This window comes from Didymosphaeria variabile (assembly GCF_027946475.1).
Source record: "Didymosphaeria variabile strain IMI 356815 chromosome Unknown scaffold_2, whole genome shotgun sequence".
NCBI classification, from domain to species: Eukaryota; Fungi; Ascomycota; class Dothideomycetes; order Pleosporales; family Didymosphaeriaceae; genus Didymosphaeria; species Didymosphaeria variabile.
Genome location: NW_026611621.1, coordinates 3,786,058 through 3,810,395, shown reverse-complemented (window position 1 = coordinate 3,810,395; position 24,338 = coordinate 3,786,058). Strand labels below are relative to the sequence as shown.

The 24,338-nt window shown below is 52.9% G+C and overlaps 8 protein-coding genes across 8 annotated transcripts; 4 read left to right on the top strand and 4 right to left on the bottom strand.

Moving 5' to 3' along the window:
• Positions 1-455: 455 nt before the first annotated feature.
• On the bottom strand, positions 456-1,985 carry N0V89_002961 (uncharacterized protein; the record flags this gene model as incomplete). Its single annotated transcript, XM_056211765.1, has 1 exon — positions 456-1,985. One exon carries the CDS (start codon positions 1,983-1,985, stop codon positions 456-458), a length of 1,530 nt encoding a protein of 509 aa, XP_056075238.1.
• A 6,976-nt stretch (positions 1,986-8,961) lies between these two features.
• On the bottom strand, positions 8,962-10,236 carry N0V89_002960 (uncharacterized protein; the record flags this gene model as incomplete). Its single annotated transcript, XM_056211764.1, has 5 exons — positions 8,962-9,187; positions 9,242-9,467; positions 9,649-10,120; positions 10,167-10,183; positions 10,230-10,236. The coding sequence occupies 5 exons, from the start codon at positions 10,234-10,236 to the stop codon at positions 8,962-8,964; spliced, it is 948 nt and encodes a 315-aa protein (XP_056075237.1).
• An 833-nt stretch (positions 10,237-11,069) lies between these two features.
• N0V89_002959 (uncharacterized protein) lies at positions 11,070-13,318 on the top strand (the record flags this gene model as incomplete). The annotated part of the gene is made up of 7 exons (XM_056211763.1): positions 11,070-11,716; positions 11,767-11,893; positions 11,970-12,112; positions 12,163-12,589; positions 12,640-12,900; positions 12,953-13,152; positions 13,207-13,318. 7 exons carry the CDS (start codon positions 11,070-11,072, stop codon positions 13,316-13,318), a joined length of 1,917 nt encoding a protein of 638 aa, XP_056075236.1.
• Positions 13,319-13,585: 267 nt separating this feature from the next.
• N0V89_002958 (uncharacterized protein) lies at positions 13,586-14,954 on the bottom strand (the record flags this gene model as incomplete). Its single annotated transcript, XM_056211762.1, has 3 exons — positions 13,586-13,814; positions 14,096-14,538; positions 14,586-14,954. 3 exons carry the CDS (start codon positions 14,952-14,954, stop codon positions 13,586-13,588), a joined length of 1,041 nt encoding a protein of 346 aa, XP_056075235.1.
• Positions 14,955-17,243: 2,289 nt separating this feature from the next.
• N0V89_002957 (uncharacterized protein) lies at positions 17,244-18,565 on the top strand (the record flags this gene model as incomplete). The annotated part of the gene is made up of 4 exons (XM_056211761.1): positions 17,244-17,249; positions 17,449-18,124; positions 18,170-18,403; positions 18,453-18,565. 4 exons carry the CDS (start codon positions 17,244-17,246, stop codon positions 18,563-18,565), a joined length of 1,029 nt encoding a protein of 342 aa, XP_056075234.1.
• Positions 18,566-19,853: 1,288 nt separating this feature from the next.
• N0V89_002956 (uncharacterized protein) lies at positions 19,854-20,610 on the top strand (the record flags this gene model as incomplete). Its single annotated transcript, XM_056211760.1, has 2 exons — positions 19,854-20,188; positions 20,247-20,610. The coding sequence occupies 2 exons, from the start codon at positions 19,854-19,856 to the stop codon at positions 20,608-20,610; spliced, it is 699 nt and encodes a 232-aa protein (XP_056075233.1).
• Positions 20,611-20,983: 373 nt separating this feature from the next.
• N0V89_002955 (uncharacterized protein) lies at positions 20,984-21,893 on the bottom strand (the record flags this gene model as incomplete). The annotated part of the gene is made up of 2 exons (XM_056211759.1): positions 20,984-21,250; positions 21,354-21,893. The coding sequence occupies 2 exons, from the start codon at positions 21,891-21,893 to the stop codon at positions 20,984-20,986; spliced, it is 807 nt and encodes a 268-aa protein (XP_056075232.1).
• Positions 21,894-23,808: 1,915 nt separating this feature from the next.
• On the top strand, positions 23,809-24,312 carry N0V89_002954 (uncharacterized protein; the record flags this gene model as incomplete). The annotated part of the gene is made up of 2 exons (XM_056211758.1): positions 23,809-23,816; positions 23,841-24,312. 2 exons carry the CDS (start codon positions 23,809-23,811, stop codon positions 24,310-24,312), a joined length of 480 nt encoding a protein of 159 aa, XP_056075231.1.
• Positions 24,313-24,338: the final 26 nt, after the last annotated feature.

Below are 24,338 nucleotides of genomic sequence, written 5' to 3'. Positions count from 1 at the left end.
GCTGACCAGCCGCTTACGTACATCCCAGCCCCTCTTGCTGTGCCGCATGCTCAACATCACAGCGCACCAAGAAACCAGCTTCGTATGTACAGGTGTGTGTTCATATATCTACATAGCTACAGAGGTATGCATGTTTCTCGTAAAACCGAAACCTTTTGTTCGTACAAATAACGCCTGTTTTGATGCAACCCAACCAGTCCGTCGGTGTGTAGCGAGCGGAGCGCCAAAGCGAGCAGGAAGCGCGTCGCTGGCATATATACAAAGCCAATGATGAGAATGGATATCAAGAGAACCCGCGACCGATGCAGAAGAAAAAGGATAAACCCGCCAATGCAAATGCAAACAATGTCGCTAATGTGTAGAAGAGAAGAGAAACCAACAGCCAAGGGCGCGAAGCGAAGGAATCCTGCGGCGAGTGCCGCTTGCCCCTGGTGAGATAAGGTGTTGGGAGCTGCTTAAAGCATCTGCTCGCCCTCGACCTCGCGCAGCGTCTTGTAGAGCTCGCTCTTGAGCCACGCACCCAGGACGTCGTACAGGTACTCAGCCTGGGTGGTCTTCTGGGGGTTGCCCCAGTTGGCCAGCGCCTCGACGAGCGTGCCGCACTTGCGCAGCTCGCGGAGGACGACCTGCCGACGCAGCGTCTGCTGCATGTCCTCGTCGAATTCGAACAGCCCGATGGTGATGGGCTGCACGGCAATGTTGAAGGTTGTGTTCTCGGCGGAGGGAGTCGCGAGCGGTGAGGAGAAGGCAGAAGATGCGGGCGACGAGGCACCGCTGAGCGATGGCGGCGTGGACGGGACGGTAGGCTTGACGCCCGCCGCGATTTGGTACCAGGTCAAGATCTTGGAGGTGATGCTGGAGTAGAGCATGGCGAGGTGAGGGTCGGAAGAGCAAGGGCAGTTGAGGAGCTGCAGCACGTTGGCAACAGCATCCTTGGTGATGGAGAGGACCGAGTCGAGGCTCTTGAGCTCAACGTTGGTCGAATTCTGCGGGTTGATGATGCGCAGGCTCTCGAGAGTCTGGTAGGCAAGAGTGTAGCAGCAGTGCTGCGAGGGCATCGAGATGCTGACGCGGAGCGGGTTCTGGGTGTAAGAGTGGACGCTCTTGGGGCTATGGGGAGAGACAGTATTGGACGGAGGCAGGAAGCCATTGTCAATGGGCATGCTGTCAGGGTAGGGGAATTCCAGCGGGTTCACTGTGGTGTTCACCGTGTCGACGGTGACAAAGTCCCTGATGGCCTGAATGTCGGGCAAATCAAGCCTGACCGACTGCTTACGCGCGAACGGGTCGATGAAAGTAAGCTCAGACTGAATGGGCTGGAAAGATTCGAATTCGGGTTGGAGCGGCATGTAAGCTGACATGTCACCCATGTAGTTGAAATCGGCCGATGGCTCCAGGTAGAAGGGCTCTGGTGTCATCTCGAACTCGAACTCAGGCGTCGCTGGCCAACTGGGTGTGGGTGACCAGTTGGACGAAGGAGTGGCCTCGCGAGAAGAGATGATGGGCTCAGGTCGGACCCTGAACTTGCTGAACTCGCTGCCATCGGGTGAGGGGCGCTGCTTCGAAGCCTTGATGAAAGGAGTGCCATCTGGGTTCCTCTTCCTGGTCCGTCCAGGCTTGCCGTGCTTCCTCGAGACACCGTAGACGCACTGCGAGCCATTGGCCCTGCACCGAGCGCAGATGGGGTGCTCTTTGCTGCACTTGACCTTGGAAGCTGCACAAGCATCGCACGAAGCTCGCAGCTTTGGTCTCCGGTCGCCGGCAGACTTGGGTGTGGTGGTAGCTGGGCGAGGAGTGGATGTGGGTGGGATGGGTTGGCTGGGTGTGAGCGGAGGCTGCCACTCCGGGGTCTGTTGGCTGAACTCCATGGTGTTCATTGTGACAATGGATGGCTCAAATGACTGACGATCTCTTAGGTCAGAAGCGTCGATCGAGGGTATGGGTGTTGTGGGTTGTGGGAAGCAGCTCGTGAAGCTCGATGCCATACTGAGACCGACGGACCTTATGTATCTATGCACCTGGGTCCTAGAGGCAGCCCCAGTGTGGTCAGACCTTGGGGCCTGTCGACCCGCGAGCGCCTCCACCCATGGTCGGACCCATGCTGCACGTTGCGAGGTAAGAGAAGCCCCAGCCTTCGTAGTGCCCAATTCGGGGCTAGGCCGTGTACGCAAAGATATTGATTTGGCACCAGGAGCATCGGACGCCTGCCTCTTCACACACTAGTTTACGCCATGGCCACCCATGGACTCTCCTGCACGCAGGCCCACGTTCACGCCGCTTGGGGCAGCTGCGCGCAGCCTCAGACCAATCGACGTGGAGTGGCTAGCAGGGGGCGACGTCGACGGCGCGCTCCTCTCTCGACAGGGGTGCGTCCACTTTGCGAACCCCGGCGCGATGCCCATGTTGCTGCTGCCAGGACACGAGAGCAAGGCTGCACGACATGTGCACGGCAAGGCTGGCGACACGCTTGGCAGGGACGGACTTGTACGTCGCTCTGCAGCACGCTTCCAGAGCGCAATATGTCTGAGACAGCCGTTCGTCGGGAGCACGCGCGCATCTGCCTCTTGTCAACCAGATGCCGCTCCCCTGGGATGCATTCACGCTATTCAAGCTACCGAGTACCAGCGCGAGCTGCCAGCGTGCAAGATGCCCACCCGCACCACGCCCACCTGCCAGCTCCAAATTTAGTCGCACACGGCCATCCCTAGGCAACGGCGCCCACTGCCTCGACCCACCGTCGGTGCCGCGCGATCAGAGCTCCACGATCGTATCGTGAGATCTCGAGGGATGCGAGTGCAGCGACATGGCCCCCGCCACTGGCCCGCCACTGGCCAGCTTCTGGCTAAAGTCTTGGTTCCCGCTTTAGTCCCCGAACCTTGACGGCAACGCTCCCAGGCACGCCTCAACTTTCAGGAACGGTCGGCTCACGCTGCACCACAGACCAGATGCTGTCCCTGGATCCTCCCTCCATGGCACGGTGAGGTGAGAGGTGAGACGTTAGCGAGCGTGACACGTGCGGTACCTGCCTGTGTTCGACGTGGGAATGGGCGTCGAGCCTCTTCTTCTGGAATTATTTTTGGCTTATACCCGCTTGCAGAGGCGAAGCACAGAGATGCAGTGGTCAGCTTAGCCAATCAGGGTGGCGCCCCCTTCACTGCACCCTCAGGCCCTCATTGGCGCCCGCCTACGCACGACGCATCAGCAGCTGGTTCCTCGAGACAGACAGTCTGCCTCGCCCGGCAGCGACACCCGGCAAGCGAGAGACGCTGCCCCCACGTGCCATGTCTCGTACCAGAACGGGCAAGCCGCCATCCGTCTGGCTCACCCAGCAGCCTGAGGGCAGGTTCAAGAGACGCTGGACGCTGCTCCGCGCCTACCCGAGTCGAACAGGACCAAGAGATTTCGCTTCGAGTGCCCATGCCATCGTCTACTGTACTCGTCTGCACACCGGAAGAATTGCGTATCGCTGCCGTAGTCCGACGTTTAGTCCAATGTATGACGGCACCACGCAGAGCAGACGACGGGACTAGCAATGCATCATTACAACGGTGGGCTACGCTTGGGGGTAGCGTACACGCACTGCGTACAGCGAACCGCTTCAAGGCTAATTTGTTCATTTCGCTCGCATGCCGCACCAAGTGCAGCAAAATACCCGCATGCACGAGGCGCAGACAGGAAGGACCTGAAGGTCCAGAACTGCCATTCCTGAAACACTTGTTTGCTCCGGCCACGAGGACGGAAGAATCAGGCCTTCCAAGCTCCGCGTACCTGCAGCGTGCTGCAGGCCCCATCCTGTTCGTACCACCTCACAATGCCTTCCATACAGGAGTCGGAGCGACTTCGAAGACGGCCGTCCGCCTTCGCCTCAGCTTCAGGCCAGCCTTGCTGTGCTCCTGGTCTACATCCAGCGCCTGTCAGCGTGACACAGCAGTCATGACCAGCACCATCTCCCAAAGGGCATAGACACAATCTCAATCGGGCAGGAGCGTCCGCAACCGTCGCCTAGGATGACCATTTGCGCTGCTGAACCCATCAGCGGACATCGCTAGGCTGGATGAATGCGGAAGAATCGTCACATCGCTGCTGGGCTGGGTGAGAGACAGAACGAGCAAACACTGGCTGATGGAGCTGATCCACCTGCTCTCAATTCGCCCTCTCGTCTGATCATCACGGGTGAGCGACGAACTTGGCCCCATTTCCTCAAGGAGCTTGCCTGTCTCGGAAGGGAGCGCGAAGAACGACCCCGAGCCCTTCTTCGGGAGGATCAATCAGCGAGTAGCATCTTTCCATGCTCACTCGACCCACGATGCGCTTACCATATCTGGCCGCAGATATGGTTCTTCCAAGAAGGTGGGGTGGGTGTCTGCGTCGGAGTTTTGGGATAAGCTTACTGGCGCACCTCTCCACCAATCAGGCGTCGGGCTGCTTTATTGATTCTGATGGCAGTGCATCTGTGCCCGCATTTCGGTGCTTGGGGCAAGACTGTCGTTGTCTGAAACGCTCGTTGTTGAAACTCGACCGTCGGGCATGTCGCTTTGGCAGTGGGAATAAACTCAGTGACAATCGCATCCTTCCAACGGCCAACAACAGATCATATCAAGGAGTGTGCGCAGATAGGCGAACAAAAAGGGCTTGATGCAAACGGCTCCATCGTCCTCACATCATGGCGCTCCTTTGCAAATCATTCTCTAAAATTGGCCCCAGCCATCTCGCACGAAGGATTGGGCCATCCACCCTCGACTGCCAAAGCTTGTGGCATCTCTCTCGTCGCATCGCAACCTGTTTCCTGCCGCACGCGCTGTCTAGCCCAAAATGCGATCCTGCATCTGCAGTCATTCCTTTTCCAAGGTGGACGTTGACGGCCTGACGCGAGATTCCTATCGTCAAAGCTTCCGAGATCATTTTGCTCTCATTTCACGCCATCGTCACGGGCCTTCACCGCCGGCCTGAAACAAATGCAATTAGCCTCCTTAGCAGGCACGCGAAATACCCAATCGCAATCCTTTGCGACCATTTCCATCACCTAATATCCCCAAAGTGGTGATATTAGTGGTGGCGGAGCCGTTGAGACACTGCCCAAATTGCGGGTCTTCAAGCATCCCTCGTCGAGAGGCCTCGCGTATATTTAACCTTCTACCGCACCTTAATCATCCCCTGCTCCTGGTACGTTCAACGCTGTCGATCCCCACTTCACAGACCTATTTTTGGTGGAAAGCTGCTGAATCATGGAGCCTCCCGGTTTACGACAAGGCTGTAAGGAAGCGCACGATGCGGGGTCGTTGAAGTATGCCTCGTGTACACTGCGGGTAGTCTAGCTGTGCCATGGTATCGTGGCCTGCACGTTGGTCGTTCGAACCTGGGAAGGGTTTTTCTCCGCCCGCCCTCCGATTTTCCGAGTAGGCGGATGGGGGTGGGGAAAGAGGCCGCATTATCGACTGAGTGACGGCAAAGCGACACTCCAGAACATCAACGACATCGCACGTGGGTCGAACTAATTATACACGTGCGTTCAACTGGTGGATAGGCGGTATTCGTGCGAGTCGAATCGAACACCACACGGCCTGAGGTACCATCGTGGCCTCCACCTTGATCGCTTGAGCGAAAAGTCTTGCAAGACTTGCCCCAAGATTTGGGGCTAATTCCCTGATTGGGGCGAAAACTCGTGAACAGAGCACCCGTCTACTGGGGCTGGCCCGCGTTATCAGACGACAACTTCCCAGCGCATGCGTCCTTCCGGTCAAAGGTGGGCACAGTTGGGGCCGGATGCACTTGAAGTGGAACCGCGTCTGCCGGACGGCGACCTTTGCGATGGCCATTTCTAGATCCCGGTGTGGTTCAATAGTGGACTGCAATGATTTGCAAGAGGCGGACGGTAGCAGATGGCGAGGCATCTTACTGTGCATTGTTCACGCAAGGAAATGTTCCTAGAAGCGGAACAGGCCGCAACCCTGCGGCCCGTTGCTAACGCTTCGTGGCATCGGATAGGAACCCTGCTCACCAAATTACGCCGAGGAAGGGACGACACTAGGCTTTTGGCTCTTTGAGCCTCAAGCCTGAACAGCCTGAATATAATTTTGGTGACATAGGGAGGCAGTGTTGAAGGATGCGATGGTGAAGCAGAGATGGTGTTGAATAAATGAGTCGGCTGGTTCGAGGCAACGAAGGCGGTTCTGTCGGATGGGCGGCAAGAGACGGTGTATGCCTCGACGAGGGTGCCACCACTGATGTACCTAGCCTTTGAGAGCGCGTTGCCTTCCGCTGGAGGAAATTCCACCTGATCCTTGAGGCTGCAAGGAAATTCGATGCAATGGTAGACGCAGGGCGCTTCCTCCACCGGTGCCGACACTGATGCCGCTGCAGATGAAAAGCCCCAGCAACAGGTTGACGATCTACATAGTCGATCACTCAAGAGCGCGTCTGCTATCTCCCGATGCATTTGGAATGTGGACGGGTTGCACGAGGTCCGAGGAAGCAGGTAGGCGCTTGCATCACTAATGCCAAGCGTAGACACAGTTGCGTTGATATCAGTAGCGATCGTCGGACCTAATCAAACGCATCAAAGACACTAAACGGAACCAGTTACGTCCTGCATGCTTGCAGAACGCGAGCCTTCTTGACGGGCGCGTGTACTTACCAAAGTGCTCTTCTTACGCGCCGCGCCTTACTACTGCGCGTAGTCCCTTGATGCTCGCCGAATCCTTCGAGACGGCCACGCAGCATGCACCAAATGTCCGATACCAAGACTCGCAGACCTGCACGTTTCTGGGGAACTTGGAATGTCTACATGACGCTAGGCAAGACATGTCACATCGCTTCCTGTTCAGACCTCGCTCTCCGTCACGCAATCCAATGTGAATCCTGCGAATCGCCCGCATCAAGGGGATTACCACACGTGCGTCACGCGTTCACGCAACCGCAAAGGCCGCCGTACCTAATTCCTCCGGGCGCGCCGCATCTGTAAACTCCTGACTCGACAGGATAGGTGCAGCTGTCCGTACCTTACGAGGCGAAAGCCAGGGCCAATGGTTGCGACACCTGGCTTCGGACTTCGTGGGTGGCCCGTGCGGGGCTTGAATCCTTCGAACCTCGATGATAGCTTGAAGTGGTAAGTGTTTAGAACATCTTTGCTATTTCAAGGGGTTTGCTCGTTGCCACGAGGCGTGATGATGTCGGCGTGAGTGCTCCGCGGCAGGGTCGTGGCGATTGTAAGCAGGGCAAACGAAGGATGGGAGATGGGTTCGGGCGTAGGAGATCTTCGCTGTAGGGACGAGACAGGTGGCGTAGACTATGTAATCGAATTGTCTGGAACGTGACGATCTGTTGAGGCCAGAGGTGTTTCAGGTGCTTGCGTTAATGGCTTGGAGAAATTTACGTCATCAACGGTTTACCTGCAGGACTCAGGGGGAGTAACACATGCGGGGAATCAGCAACATGCACACCATGGCACACATATCATATCGTCAGATACCAGCTTGAAAAAGTCCATTGTAGTGCTCTCGGCGTACCCCTGAGTGAAAGGCGGAACAAGCCATGGTAATATCCAGGTTGATGCATGAACGAGAGGAGCAAGGTCTTGACATAGTCTACACGAATTAGAATGCAATTATAGTGAAGCAATCAACCGCATCCGACGTAATGATGACCATCTGATCTAAGAAGAGACACTTGAAACTATAAAGCTGTCTTAAAATTATCCAGAAGGAAACCTTTCAGTTGTGTCCCGCGAATGTCCTTCTCGGATATAGACCACAGAGTCAACTGAAGCGCTAGAAGGGATCATTTCAACTTCAAAGTCGAGCCTTTCCGTGGCGATACCCCTCGGGCTCGTGTATTTAGGTACGGACGGCCACGGCACATCAAGTGTGCAATCAATGTTGTACATGGATGATACATCCTGAATGACACGAGAGGGAGGATCCTCAAGCAAAGTGTGGTGTAGAGTGAAAACGAACGAAAGTCGAGGTTCCTTTCTGCAATTCTTATAGAATGGATGACGTTACGAGAGCGTCTTTCCTGCCGCTGTGACATACCCGCTTCAAGTGCCATTTGATCTAGACCTGATCTTTCCAAATCTCTTCTCCGCGTCGATGCCTTCTCCACTTCGAAATGACCTGCATCCAATATGTCTCAGGAGAACGTTGAAAGCCAGTGAACGAGAGAAGTTCCGAGCTGGCCAGTTCCACCAGCAATACATGCTACCTTGCATACTAAGATCTGGCGATCTCGTTCCCTTGATCACATAGTAAAGTGCCCCATCATCACTGAGACAGCTTTAAGGAGAGCTCCCATTCAACGACTTTTCGGCCACATGGCATGGGCACATCTATCAGAGGGGAAATGATGCAGCATTCTTGAACCTGGTAAATTGATCTGTGATAGAACATTGTTAGATACTTCTCGATAAGCCTAGAAGTTAACCAGCAGTGAGTTTCGTGGAGCACTGAATCGCCAAAGGCGTTAAGAAAGGTTTCAGATGTGGAAAGTGACAAAAGTCGACATCGTACACAGCTCGTCAGGCTCAAGGTTCGATGTTACCGCGAGCATTGCTCCTGTATATTGGAAGAGGGTTTTCTGGAAAGGAGACAACTACAGTCGGAGCTTCGGATATCCGACCGGGCAATCGAGTTTGACACAGACTTTGGTAGACAGCTGGCTCACATAGAGTAGTATCTTCTGCAGGAGAAAGACAGTCTAGACTTCGAACTATTGTTGATGGAGCTGGAAGTTGGAGAGATGCGAGGAGTCCTTCAGAACATAGACAAATGGTGATCGAAACTGCACCGGTCGCTTGAGAAAAAGCTTATCTGATGGGAACGCATTAGGTGAGGTATCCTTTTACCTGTGCCTATGGAGGAATCTTCGTCCTTCGTCATGTACGTAGAACTAGATGGTGCTGGGATAACATTTCTGTTTTCTTTTACTTGTAACGAGCTAAGGTAGCCGGTGGTCGTTCAATCCTCGTCAAATGCGTGCTCTTCCGGCCACTTGATGCTCCTTTCCAAACAGTGCTGCTTGGGTATCGTATGTATACTTCAGATCCATGTGCCAGTACTCCTGGGTTGTAGCCTTTGCAGCCAGCCAGCCGTCGTCCAGCGCGTCAATGACCTCCTTGGGCAATGGTCCTTTGTCAAGCTGCGCCAAGTTGTTATCCAGTTGTGCAAGGCTACTGGCTCCGATTATGAGACCGCTATGTAAAGTCAGCTCAATGCACGTGAACATCAACACAAGGGACGTCACGTACTCGTTGCCACCCTCGGTTCGCATTTTGAGATCGCTGTGATGGATGAGCCACCGCATTGCTACTTCAATGAGCGTAAGGCCATGAGCGGTGACTACGGGCTCGATGATGCTGAGCGCATCAAAATTGCCATCTCGTATATATCGTGTGCGGTAGACCTTGTCTACCAACGTGAGTTGCCCCGGCGCATTGGTTTTACCTGCTTTATATTTTCCAGTAAACAGACCGCCTGCCAAACTGCATCTATGTTAGTGCTCCATGCGCTACAGATATCACCTAGTTACTTGCCCATTGTAGGTCACGATATCGAGGCCGTATCGCCGGCACGCAGGTATTAGCTCGGCCTCAATCCCTCGGGCTTGGGGACTGGTTTAGATTTTCCCTGTACTCCTCTGACTAGTTTCACTTACTGATGGCATTGTAGCAGCCTTGATAGATGGTCGGTCGGACCCATCCCTTGTCACGACACGTTATAACGATTTCCGCAACTTCGAATGCGGCGTAGTTGCTCAGCCCAAACTGCTTGAACTTGCCTTCGTTGTACAGCTCGTTAATCGCTTCGAGTGTCTTCTCAAAAGGGACACTTCTATCCGGCGCATGCAAGTAGAAGATGTCGACGTAGTCTGTCTGGAGTTGCTTCAGCGATTCCTCAACATTCTCGCGTAGAACCTTTGGTTCATGTTTTCCGGGCGAGTCCGGGTAAACTTTGGTTGCAACAGTCAGACCTCGCTTTTTGTAACCGACGGCAGCTGTGAAGGCTTCTTGTGCACCCCTCTGGTATGTGCGTGCGGTGTCGCCTTCGTTATAGCCAGCGGCCTGCAAATGATCCAGAAACATGCCAAACTCTTCAAGCGAAGTTGTTTTGGCGCCCCATTCGACGTCCTGCCTCCATTAGCTGCAACTAAACGTTCCATCACGGGCAGCATACCGGTCCAAATGTCATTACTTGGTATATTAGCTTCTTTTTCGTGTTGCAAAGACCTGCACTTACGACCCATAATGATTCTATTCTTGACTGTCATCTTGTACTTGGTGATGAAGTTTCTCTCGGTATAACTAAGATGAGTACTATGGAAGTCCTGCGAATGTCTTATAAATACTCGCAGATACGACAAAACCAAGCTAGAGCAATGTAATCGGACGGGACAATTTGAAACAAGTCGCGGTATTCCGAATTCGTATAAACTTGCCGAAAGAAGCGTAGCGTTTGCAGTTTGCGACTTAGCGTGAAGTGCGACCGGATGACGTAGGGTATGTGCCCTTTCAATTATTGCTGAACATCGAGGAGTTCATCTCTCATGCATTATACTTCCTTGACACTGGGTCGCACAACAATATTTTGCTGACTTTGGTCGCATGGTCGCGTGGTCGCGTGAGAGTCCGGGTTACCAACGCGCCGTTTCTTAATGCGGGGAGCGATGGTGGGGGAACAGGCTCTATGAACAACCCTAAGCTTCTGCTAACCCCAAATCAGCACTATGGATTCTTTGCTTTCGAAAGTAATTAATGCCTAGGGTTCACTTGATCATAGAACTCCAACTCAAGTCAAACTATGCTGGTGCACTGCGTAAAGAAAGAAGGAGCTGACAGCCGCGGATATAGATATCCACGCGGCTAACACCACGCAGAAGTCGCGATTGCGGGAACCCCGCATCCAGAGAATGGCTCTAGTCAGTCATTGTCTTCCGCGAGGATATGTTGACTCGTACTTCTGCTTCTCATAAGCGCCTTAGACTATAAGGATTCCTTATTCCGGCTTCCTGCGCTTGCTCGGGTCGGATACTGTCAATCAGCATCTTGTTTACAATTTCTTCTGCGAAAGACACCCATTATGCCTTCAGGCACGAATCAAAAGCGGCCCGTCCGCATTGCTGGATGTTCAGGCGGGTTCACCGATAGATACCTCGCACTCACGCGGATGGCTGGCGATCCCGAAGTCGACGCTGTCATAGGAGACTGGCTGGCGGAGATGACTATGGTAGTCCACGGGACTGGCAAAGCAAAACGACAAGCCGATATCTCCAACAAGCGACAATCGAATGGAGACGCAAAGCAACTGAGCCTCGAAGAGCGCAAGAAGACAGCCATGTATGCGGAAACGTTCATGCAGTGCTTTGAGCCCTGTATTGACAATGTGGTCAAGAACAAGACAAAGATTTGTGTCAATGCGGGCGCCAGTGACACAGAGCTGTTGACCGAAGTTGTTCTGCAGACGTTGAAGGAGCGTGGCGCAGGACACCTTAAAGTCTCGTGGATCTCTGGTGATGACGTTACGCCACAGGTCCGCAAGCTCATCCAGAAAGGCGAGAAGTTTGAGAGCTTGATGCACGGGAAGGCGCTAGAGGAGTTCGGAGCAGACCCAATATGTGCGCAAGCCTATCTTGGTGGGCTTTGCATTGCAGAAGCCTTCCGTGATGGAGCTGATATTGTGCTCTGTGGTCGAGTTGCTGATGCGGCACCTGTCATTGGCGTTGCAGCGTAAGTAAAACGTTAGACAAATTTGTTTTCCGATGTTAACACAACACCAGTTGGTGGCATGGATGGAGCAACGATCAGTTTGACGAGCTCGCTGGCGCGCTCGTTGCCGGACATCTCATTGAATGCGGCTCATATGTCACAGGCGGCTTCTACTCTGACTTTAAAGATCTAATCAAGGCAAGTCGACTTGAAGTTCAAGTCCCACTCCCTAATACGTTTGAGCTCTCGGAATTTAATTTCTGACTTCTACTAGACCGGCAAACACGTGAACATGGGCTTCCCTATAGCGGAGATCGAAACTGACGGCACTTTCAACATTGTGAAAGAAAAGAACACCGGCGGTTGCGTTACGGTGCGATCGTGCGCCTCACAGCTTCTCTACGAGATACAGGGACCGTAAGCATACGCTCCTCGAATCCGCTATGATAGTGCTTACCGATACTCAGGCTATACTACAACTGTGATGTAGTTGCGGATCTTACCGGTATCAAAATGGAACAAATCGGCGATGAATTGGTCCGCGTGACTGGAGTCAAAGGTCTTCCACCTCCCCCAACAACCAAAGTAGGAATTACGCTACCAGGTGGCTTTCAAGCGGAGTGGCACATTTGGTTGTGTGGCCTCGACATCAATGAGAAGATTCAGATTACGAAAGATCAGATTCTTTATACCATTGGCGACGACATCTCTCGCTTCACGAAGCTCAAGTTCCAACAGATGGGATCCTCGATATGCGACGGCGCACCGACACAAGACTTTGCGACGATAGACTTGCGGATATTTGCACAAACGCGAGACCCGGAACTGCTGCGACCAGATGTGCCAAATGGCTTCAACCGCTGGGTTCTAGAGACGTTCCTGCAAAGCGCACCCGTATGACCTAACCCTTGGAATGAATTTCTCGTACGCTAACCATCTTCGAGGGTGCTTCTCTAAGCAACGACCTGCGCCAAGTTGTCCCCAAGCCATTCTATGAGTACTGGGTATCACTCATGCCGCAGTCCGAACTTGGCGTGACTGTGCACAACACGTTTGGATCCCAGAAGACGCGGGAGCTTCCTCCGCCAGCTGTGACCAGGGAGTATCCAAGGAAACAACAGTCGTACGAAACCAGCAACCCTGTACCGCTCGACTCGTTTGGCGATACCGTTCTCGCACCTTTGGGCTACATCGTGGCTGGGAGGGTAAGGCCCTGGGCGACCGATGGTGGACTAGCTTGCTGACGTTTTGCGACAGAGTGGGGACAAAGCCAGCGATTGCAATATCGGCTTCATTGCGCGTCAAGACGATGAGTATAGATGGTTGCAGAGCTTCTTGACTGTCGACCGTATCAAGAGTTTGCTGGGTCCGCACGAGTATACAGGCAACCCTATCGACCGATTCGAGATCCCCGGTATTCGCGCTGTTCACTTCTTGCTCCATGATCACCTTGACGGGTAAGAGATCATGTTTGACTTGACCACGTGCGATTATACTGACAGAAGATACAGAGGCTACAGCCAGTGCTACAAATTCGATACGTTGGGCAAGAATGCGATCGAGTTCTTGCGCGCAAAGACAGTCGAGCTCCCTAAGAAATTCCTGGACAGAGGCAGGATCTAACTACTATACTTCTATTTACAATGAATCTGTACACATACCCTATATCCTTCCACTACAATCCCGAAATAACTCGAGCCTATTACTAATTCAGGAGCCTCAACTCTGATCAAGCTGCTAGATGCTTCCAGAAACGGGCACTATGATCCCAGTCAAAGCCCCAATCCAACCATTCTTCTGCAAGTGAAACGTACAAGCCATATCAACCCCTTCCAGAAAAATGTCATTCTCTCCAGGTCCCCAGCCATACTTCAAATCGCTCTCAAAAACTTACGCCTCCGACGCAGGCTGGCAGTGATATGCGATCCGCCTTCCGCTCTCTGACCATGTAGCATCTGCGACCTCAACGTTGCGCTGACCCGCCTCGTCCAACTCCCACTTCTGGATGACCTTGCTTTTGCCGTCCCATGCAGCAGTTGCGATGTACGTTCCGTCGGGGCTGAACGCGGCGCTCATGAGACCGTCTGTGTGTCCGTCCAGCGTAAAGCTGAAATCGAGGCTGTCAAAGTCATAAATCAAGGCTTCGTTGTGCTGGTCGTGTATAGTGGCGGCCGAGGAAGATGTTCAGGTCGAACGATATTGTTTCGCCAAAATTTTCGCCGGTGTACCCTCTGGAATACCCTCTGTCGACAATGTGTAGTGGTAGGTATCGTTATTCTGGTTGCCACAGCCTGTTTGAATAGGCCATGCAGTAGCTTGAGATCTGCTGTTCGATCCAAGAGCATTGAACAGAATCGAGAAGAGCATCACATAATACAACAAGCGCTTCAATACATGCACTGCTCATCGAGACTCCCAATAAGATTCCCTAACTCATCGGTGCCTTGTGCCATGCTCCCCCCAAAATCAAGCATACCGGTTCCGAAAGGAAACCCGTATAATGAGTTTGGATCGTTGGGCATGAAGTTCCAGGGCGGGTATATTGTATCTTGGACGTTCCAATCGACTCGTTGTGAGATGTTTGTAGTGGCGGCAGATTCCGCGGCTACAGGCAGTGTAGCAGTTGGCCCAGCCTGAGTTGATGATTCGAGCGCAGCTTCGCGGCTATCGTCGACGAAATCTGACTGGCGGAGTAGGCTGTGAATCGCGAGCCTCTGCCGATTGTGCGCGTCTCTGGAGATGTTGGGAGGGTCTGGATCAGGATCCCTTGGTGTTCCTTCTACGGGACCGTTGGGCTTCCAGCGAGTTTTGTGTTGGTCAATCGCTGCCTCGAGAGCTTTTCGCTAGTGCGCGTTAGCAAGCTGCGGAGTCGTTGCACAGCATTTCTTACCATCGACTCGAGCTGAGCGGAGAAGCTAAAGTATCGCTTTATGACATCAAGGCACATTTGTGCCTTGTTCATGGCCATTCGCATCGGGAAATCCGATTCACGAGAAGCATTGTAGGTACCGAACAGTACCAGTCGAGCGGCGTGATAAGCGCAGACTGCCGCATCGTGTTCGAGTAAGTGTTGCTCTTGCTTATGATGGATAAAATCCGTGAGTACGCGCACGATCTGCTCAGCGTGCCCCAAGCATTTATCTCTCATTAGGACTCTGTCAGGCTCAGACATTCCATTGAGAGCCGCATGCGGTCCAAGTTCGGGGTAGTCGGTCAAGAACGGACGGTACAAGTCGCAATGACACTGGTGCCACGACATGTGAAGCAGAGCATACTGAGGCGGCCAGGAAAATTCTTCCGGGGTAGCGCGCGGGTACTGATCGTTGGGTGCAAGTCGTGTGCGCAGACGAAGCAGGTCATTCTGATAACGCTCGATGCAGGTAAACAGTTCCGCTTTTGTGATTTCCTTGTCACATATCCGGCGATTGAATCTTGCATACATTAGCTTGAACACACGGCAGATTGTCAGGACCGTACCGCATGATGTCGCGTCTGATCAAAGCCAGTTTGATGAATGCTGCGCGAGACCCAAGCACTTCTGGCTCGATGCCTCTCCCAGACTGTAGAAAGCCAGTGGATGATGGCCGTCTCTCGTTGAAATCTGCGTCCTCACACGGTAGTTGCAAATGCATGATTTCTGGGGACAATAGCTCAAACTCTTTCAGTCCCACACAAAAGCTGTCCTCAAGCAAATAAAGTGACCATAGGGTACGTCTTCGAACCTCCTGGGCTAATGGTCCTAGCCCAGTGTGTTCGTAATTGAGCCGCAGGGCCACAGCCCATCGTGCAGCGAGGCCCGCTAAGATAAAGGCGCGTGGGAACTGTCCGTTCGCAGCTCGAAACCGTATTATGAGTAGGGAAGCCTGGATCAAGAAGATGGAAGGTTTCTCTAATCTGTCAAGTATACGCCGTTCAGCTTCTTGAGCCCATTCCAAACGTTGAGCGTGATGTTGACCCAGAAACATTGACGTGAGGGCGCATATGGCCAGCTTGAGGGAGTGATCGATGGATCCGTCGAGACATCGCTGAACAACAGTCTCCTTGTGGAGGAAACAAAATGCTGGCAGGGGGGCCAAGGAGTCAAAGTACTTGACAATCAACTCTGTAGCAGGCAGATAGGCACCGCTACTGATTGTTGACAAGGGTGAGGTGATATCGCTGGTCACGGAAACGGCCGGGGCACGCTCACTCGCAACACTAGATTCTTGAGGCGACACATGTGAGCTCCCATCGATGGTAACAAGGCTTCCCGGCGTGGTAGCTGAGCGCGAGGCCGATGCATAGGTGCATTTCCTGTTCCTCCTATTGCAATTGCTGCACCGAGGAGATTCCCTAGAGCAACGTGCCTTCATTGTACGGCACTCGAGACAGGCCTCAGTACCGCGCCGCTTTGGCGGGAGCTGTATTGCATATCCACCAGAGTTGGCGCCGGCTTGTTGGAATGAACAGTCGAAGCGTAGGCGCTCGCATGGCCTACAACAAGGGGCTGAACCGTCGCAGCGGACCTTCGGGGCGTTAGCGAAGACCGACTGCCGGCAACGTTGCAGGATGATGTACACGGAGAGCTGGGCAGCTCGGTTAAGGGTGGGTACAGAATGGGTGGACATACTTTGCGCACGCGGCATTGGACGCAGGCGGCCCTCATGGTGTGGATGCGATACTCTGGTCAACCCGGGTTATTGTCGCAGATGTGGTGGGTGCGGTTACAGGCTGCCATGAGGCCGCACGACGCGATGAGGCTCGGTGGTCGATGGCGACGTGGAGTCGCTTTTTGGCGCGGAGTCGTCCCAAGTGCGTTCGGTCGGAACGGTGGATCCTGGGGTAATCGTCAAAATGTGGGCCCATTGCGTTATGGCGCCGGGGTTAGCGCGGGCGTGGCTTTTCACACCCTCGGCCAATCTCTCGTGGCTCAGGCCGACGCCCCGTTTCCGCTACCCCTCTCGCCTACAGCCTTCCCATCATCCTTCTGCAGTCCCGTCCAACTCCCGCACAGCATGGACACGGGCTGATACCCTATCGACCGAGCCCCGGCATGCCACCATCACAGAAGACGCGTGAGCTCCCAACGCGCTGATCACTTATAAGCATTCGACTTGTAACCTCACACTTCTTCTTGCGCTGTCTCGTTGCACATACCAGTAGTTTTCTGGCCAACATCCTCTTCGCTAGCAGCACAATGGGGAAGCGTTTGGGCGCCTTCCGGGCCACTTACCTTGTGGCCCTCAGCTGCATAGGGTCTTTCCTCTTTGCCTATGACACGGGCATTGTAGGTGGTGTACTGACCCTGAAGAGCTTCCAGCGGGATATGGGCTTTACCGCTGCAAACAGAACACAGATCAGCTCGAATTCAGCCAGTCTTCTGCAGGCTGGAGGTACGCACGGCCACTTGGACATTGATTAGACGTTGACATTCCGCAGCGTTCTTTGCCTGCTTCCTTGTATGGCCGTTTACAGCTCGCTTCGGACGCCGCTGGTCCATAGCCTTGGCCTCATTCGTGTTTGAGGTTGGCGCTCTCCTCCAGCTTTTCTACCCTGGGAATAACGTAGGATGTTGGTACGCCGGTCGAACGATATCTGGGTTCGGCGTCGGCATTGCCACAACCATCATCCCCATGTACTCCGCTGAAATGGCTCCCAAGCACATGAGAGGCCAACTTGGCTCCCTATTCCAAGGCTGTTTCACTCTGGGAGTCTTTACGTCTTATTGGGTAAAATCACTTCCCTCTTCTTCTGATTCTTCTCTGACCGAATAGGTAACCTACGGTGCTACCAAAATGGCACCATCCACCAGACAATGGCGCATCCCCGTGGGCCTTCAGTTGCTTTTCGGTGGGCTGCTCGGATTGGGAATGCTATTCACAAAGGAGTCCACGAGATGGTTGGCAAAGGTCGGGCGCCATGATGAGGCGTTGAAATCATTGATTTGGGTCAGAGGCGGCGAATACGACCAGGAGATCCAAGCGGAAATGAACGAAATCAACGCTGGCATTGCGGAAGAAGACCGTTTGACCCAGGGGGTCACCTGGAAGGAGTACACTTTGCCAGCGAACAGATGGCGCATCATCCTCGTCGTCACGCTACAAATAGGCGTTCAGCTCACTGGAAACACGTCCTTGGCCTATTTCGCACCGCAGTTTTTCGCCGCAGTCGGTGCCGGAAACAATGCGGTGTTCATGAGCGGCTTCTTTGGGCTGTGCAAGGTCGTTGCATGTTTCTTCTTCCTGCTCTTCCTCGTGGAGCGTATTGGACGTCGTTGGGCATTGCTAAACGGCGCCTTCCTCATGGCTATCCTCATGCTCATCGTTGCTATCATCACGGCGACTGAACCACCGACCGGTAAAGCTGGCCTCACTAGATCTGCAAGCGCTGCCATTGGTATGATCTACATCGAGGCGATGGTATACAACATCTCTTGGGGTCCTGTACCATGTGAGTCTCCGTTTCCATCTCGTAGTACATTTTTGACATTATCAGGGCTCTATATGAGCGAGATCTTTCCTACTCGCATTCGCGAAGGAGCCATCGCGACCGGCACAGCCACACAATGGCTGTTCAACTTTGTCTTCAGTCAGATCACTCCACACGCCATCAATAACCTCGGATGGAAGACTTTCTTGATGTTTGCTATCTTCAACTGCTCGCTGATCGCGTACACCTGGTTCTTCATCAAAGAGACTAAGGGTCGGTCTCTCGAGGAGATGGAACTGCGTAAGTGCCTACGGTTATCTTTCAGGCGCAATTCCGCTGACTTCAATAGTGTTCAATCCGAGCGGAACCCAACTCAATCTGGAGGAGGCGAGACAAAAGGCCTACGACGCAGAAGAATCTGCCACGTCGCTTGATCATGGGAAGAGCGAGCTGAAGGTGTAAGGAACGTCAAGACGAACTTTAAATATCTTGATCATCGGCCACGAATATGCAGAATTCAGGCGTAATGAGGATCCACTGCATGCGTACATGTCAGTAATTATCTCCTCTCCTGTGCCAGAGACCTTGTCAGCGCTTGCTGTTTTCATGTACCGATCGGGGACCGCCTGATATTACAGCCAAATCGCAGCAATCTACCAGCAACTAGCGTAACATGAACTTTACATTTCATCGCTCGATGCGAATATAGCAGCTATCATAGTATGGACTGAATCAAATACGGTCACAGGCTACAGTCTCAATTGTGATCAGGCCAAGCTTGGACTAGACTAATGTCTCTTGATACGCGCATAACTAGCTCGCTTTTCCATTGGGTTTTCGATTCAGTTTCTGTCACATTATACGTTAACCTACTTGTCATCCAAGGTTTAGGTATAGTATAACGCTGCACTTGTGGCACTCTTATGTTACCTAGTATCCTTCGATCGTCACGCAGACACAGGACAGAAACATGCAAGCCATGCTTGCCATTTCCTGCAAGATACGAGATCTGCCTTGGCTTTGACTCGCTCTAGAACGGAGCTTCCTGCCCTGCCACCCTGCATACCTTCGCGTTGCACAGTTCATACCGCAAATCTCCGGCAAATAGATTTAATGCGCAACTAAATGCTTGCATATGTACCCCACAACGCCACCCGATACCCATACATCGCTGCACTATAATAGCGCCCAATAATATCGCCACATCCTTCGGTAAAATGTCAGGAACAAATCGCCCGCAATCCCGACGCTACCACACGCCTCCCAAATTGAACGTTCCTCGACGCCATGTAAACTTGTCTGCTGACTTTATACAACCCTATATTATCCCAAAAACACGCGTTAAACCAACCATTATGAATTGCAGGTACCAGGCTTCTTCACCAATCGCAGCCTCTCACAGAGCTGGGTGGACACGGAGATGAAGCGACTGTGGGGTATACGAGTCCCGACAGTTCCGCATACCAGGTAACTTTTGTTGTGCAGAATGAGGTGATTGTCATCGGACGTCGAATTGCTTTGCCTCTACGTAACGATCGTTCAAATGAAACATGTTCATACCCGCCCGATGCATGCACACGAACGCGGTGTCAGCCCCAGTCCATCATATCTTGAGCCCTTTGCACGCTGCCTGAACACCCGCAAATGTTATAATAAATAGGCTATCCACACAGCTGTAGTTCTCATATCGTTCCAAGGATCTTCCTACACCTTTCAACAACGACATAGACCACCTATAAATCTTTCCAACATGGTCTCCTTCAAGCAGCTCGCCCTTGTGGCGTTCGCCTCCACCGCAGCCGCACAAAGCGGCTCAGGCAAAACAACGCGATACTGGGACTGCTGCAAAGGGTCATGCGGCTGGGCAGGCAAAGCGCCCGTCAACCAGCCCATCCGCAGCTGCGACAAAAGCGATAACCCGCTCGCCGACATGGCCGCGAAGAGCGCGTGCGACAACGGCGGGGGCGTGGCGCACATGTGCTCGAACCAGAGCCCATGGGCGGTAGACGATAAGTTGGCGTACGGATTCGCGGCCGTCAAGCTGGCTGGTAGCACGGAAAATGCGTGGTGTTGCTCTTGCTATGAGTGAGTTCTCCTTGCACCCGGCCAGGGAAAGGTGGAGGACGTGACTGACGGGGCACAGATTGACATTTACATCTGGGCCCGTTGCCGGCCAGCAGCTCGTTGTTCAAGCGACGAACACTGGAGGCGACCTTGGCCAGAACCATTTCGATCTGGCTATGCCGGGAGGCGGTGTCGGCCTGTTCAATGCGTGCACCAACCAGTGGGGTGCGCCGCCAAACGGCTGGGGAGCACAGTATGGAGGCATATCGAAGCAATCTGACTGCGATGGATTCCCCGAGAAGCTCAAGGCTGGATGCAACTGGCGGTTTGACTGGTTCAAGGGAGCTGATAACCCAGATGTTACGTTCAAAAAGGTTACGTGCCCGAAGGCGATTACTGATAAGTCGGGCTGCATTCGCAATGGCGAGACCCCTACTCAGTAAAGGGAGACCAATGTATGAGGACGAGGAAATGGTGACTGGGTAGGTAGGCCCTGGAATTTGGTAGATTTGACATTCTTGTATACTCATGCTACTGAACAAAAACCTCTTTATCTTGATTTATGCTTTTAATGCGCGCCCTTAGATCCTTTCAGGCCTTTCTCAAGTGCTTTGTCTTGCAGGCTGGTTGTCTCGTCTCACAAGACATAGTTTCATTCTCATCTTCTTATCCCTCATATAGAAGAAGATTAATGCGCAAGCGGTGGTGACCACCGTCAATGGTACCGTCACTGCCCAGTAGAGCCAGAAGCGCGATGAAGTCATTCTGTCCGCATCTTTGGAGTTGAGATCGAAGAATTGCGTGCTAAACAGGGTCTTACGCCATCAGTGATGAACACGAGTGCAATGCTAATGAATGGCGACATACAGCGGTGAACGTCGGCGGAAGGAAGATGAGAGTCAGAGCGGAGATGATAAACATCGAAGAGCTGTCCTTAGACGTAGCTAGCGCGACTTGCTTGGAGTCTTCGGCGATAGCGATCATGGAGGCGCTGTCTCTGAAGCTCGCTCGAGAAAGATTGAGGGAGGCCTCGGCGGTCTGCATGTTGAGAGCGTTGTCTTTCTGAGCCATGAGACTGTACACCTGTGAGGGGTAAGTTACAGAACCTCCAACATCCGATACATGCTGGCCTGAATCTGTTCGCCATGTACACACGAAGCTTTTTTGCAGCTAAGAACGTGCTTACCGTTGACACGTATGCTTGCGATCGCTGCGTGAGATACTTTGTTCTTGGTTTCATCGCCTGCATCCATTCTCTCAAGTTATTGCTCCGTTTCTGCAGCGTGCTTGCATGCTTACTGATCCTACGTCTTTGTTCGTCGTCCAGGTCATTGAGCCACTTTTCATGCTGCTTGTCCATCTGATCTAGCAGAAGTGTATGGGCTTCGCAAGCCAGTTCACACTTCGCCAAATTCGCCGTCAGCCCAGTTAGCGCACGTGTAATGGGCACAAAGTCGCAGTGATGGAGGCTACAATCGACGTAGACGCCTTCACTTCCCGATTTGCCCATGCCAAGCTCGAGCATGATATTGTGCGTCCTGATGCGGCCGCTCTCGAGGTCATGCTCGATGATCTCGTTTACCATGTCAATGAGGCATACAGGAATAAACGTCGGGCATGCGGAGAGTTGAGGCGACGTAGAAAGCTCGTCGCATATGATATCAAACTCGTCAGGTAGTAGGCCGAATAGGAGGACGTTGGTTTCGCTGGTGTGAGAGCAGTGCATGAGGGCACACGTGAACGGTCGCCCATTCTTGTCGATGGTTTGGAAGATGTGTCCTTGCATATACATAATCAGAGAGATACAGTGTGCTTGCGTAATGAGCCTACCTGTGGTATTATCATCTGTGTCTTCGAAAGCGACAAAGCATGATGTCCGTGTACTGAGTACATATAGGAGGGCGTGAGGAAGCTTCCAATGGATTGCGAGGGTTTCGTATGATGCGCGTGTCAGCGCAAGCGACGGACGGTGATCCGACTTCGTGATTGCCGTGCAGGCACTACAACAGTCTCAATGATATCGGCGAGTGTGCTACGTAGCCGGATACCTACATCACCCGCAGCTTCTGTAATGGTGCCTTTTCTTGATCTCCTCCCTGCTACTGCAGTAAGCAAATGAGATAGATCGTGTGTTTTGCTGGTATTCTTACACCTGTCTTCAACCACTGTTCAATCTCTTTCAGGGTCAGTTTCCCTCTCCGGAATTGAAATACGCCAGAGGCCTATCTGTTCAGCCAGTAGCACTGCTGCATCAATACGAGGGACTTACCTCGGATGCTTCTACTTCGGCATACGAAAGGTAGTTAGCACCCGTGAATGTCCCCGGGTTGTTCAGCAACTTCGAATATCGACGTTTTTTCCATTAGCGTGAGACCAGAGTGGAGATTGTTACAAGAGCCGTAAAAAGCAAGCTCTTGCAACCATTAAATGTTGATGATGATGGTTCAGCCTGGTCGGCCCTGGTACGCACAGCCTGTCGTGGCGGAGGCTATACGCGGTTTAGGCACGCGACCAACAATATGTCAGGGCCAATAGAACATAAAAGTCGGATATTTTCCTATGAATAGATCTGGGATCGGGACGTATGATTGACGTCTTTGGCTGATCATTTTCAGAGGGCGTAGAGGGCGATTATGGTCGTGGAACCTTCCGCACATGGTGATGATTGTAAAAGAGCGTGGAGGGCGTTGGGACCTTAGAAATGCTCTTTAGTTCTTGCGATGTACTGTTACCTGAGCGATCCTAACTCCCTTAACGCTAATAGGCCTGCAATGAGAATTATGTGAAGGTTATGGTAAGGAGCATTTGCAGAAAACAAGGCTGATAGTGACGACAGCCTGTTAAATGCAACGTAGTGTTGGAGGAGGCAGTGCATGTAGACGCATACGACCAATGATACGATCTGGAAGCAATTCTCTGGGTTGACACTTTGATCGTTTCGAATGAAAGTGACTTCGGTTGATGTGAGCTACGCGTGGCTGCAGCTGAGAGGACGTAATCTACGAATGAGCGGCGGAGAACAACGTCTGCCCACTAGCTGCATTCTGCGGCATGGAAATGCAGTCGTTTAGAGAATCCCAATACGGTATCGCATAGCTGCGACAATGAGATGGCTGGTGATGATGAATGGATGTGCAGGAGACACTCCTGACGACGTAGGCATCTGGAGATCTTCCGGAGATCGGCAAGACCTCGGTATCATTGCCATCGTCCCTTCCACAACGACCACGACTTCACACTCTGTACCATCTGAAAGGGGACTTCTTTCATTTCCAGAAGGCCGTCTTCGAAATCTGCGTTGCTGTATAGACAAACCTCGACTGCATCATACCTCGCGTCCCTAATTTGCCTCGTATCTTGGCCCCACTCTCGGCGCCCGCGGAGTACGAGCGCCCGAGTCATAGAAAGCCTCCCCTGCACCGTCGATCAATGATGCTCTTCTTCATTTTCTCAACGCAGCACACGACGTCCCAGGGCCACCAGACTGCGGAGCTCGTCCAGCGCGCGATGTCTCTATCATAACACCAAGCTATAACTTAGCGTTTTCTTTGTTACCCTGGAAATATTTGTGCGTTCGTGACTGCCTAACGTTGCGCATGCAACTGCACCCTACCAAACCGCGCTCTTTTTTGGCATCCACGATGAAAGCGTGAGTTTGAAGAGAAGGAACCAGTCGCGCCTTAGACGAGAGAAAAGAAGAAGAAGAAGAAGAAGAAGAAGAAGATATGGCACGTCCAAAATGGCTGCAAAGCTTCACACAGCATGGCACGAAGCCGCCTTACCTCAAGTACCGCAGCTCGGAAGCCTTTATCATCGCGACGATCGCGCTGGCTATCTTCACGGACATGTTCCTCTACGCCCTCATCGTGCCCGTCGTGCCCTTCGCTATCGAGTCTAGGTCCCACGTCGACTCTTCCAAAGTACAGTACTGGGTTTCAGTCCTCATCGCTATTTACGCCGCGGCGTTACTCTTCTTCTCGCCCGTCTGCGGATGGCTGGCCGACCGAAGCACATCGCGCCGCTCCCCGCTCATCATAGGTCTATTTGCACTGCTGGGTGCGACGATTTTGCTGGATATAGGAAGTAGTATTGGAATCATGATTGCGGGGAGGATTTTGCAGGGGACGAGTGCAGCGGTTGTGTAAGTTCTCTTTCCACTTCTGACGTGGTC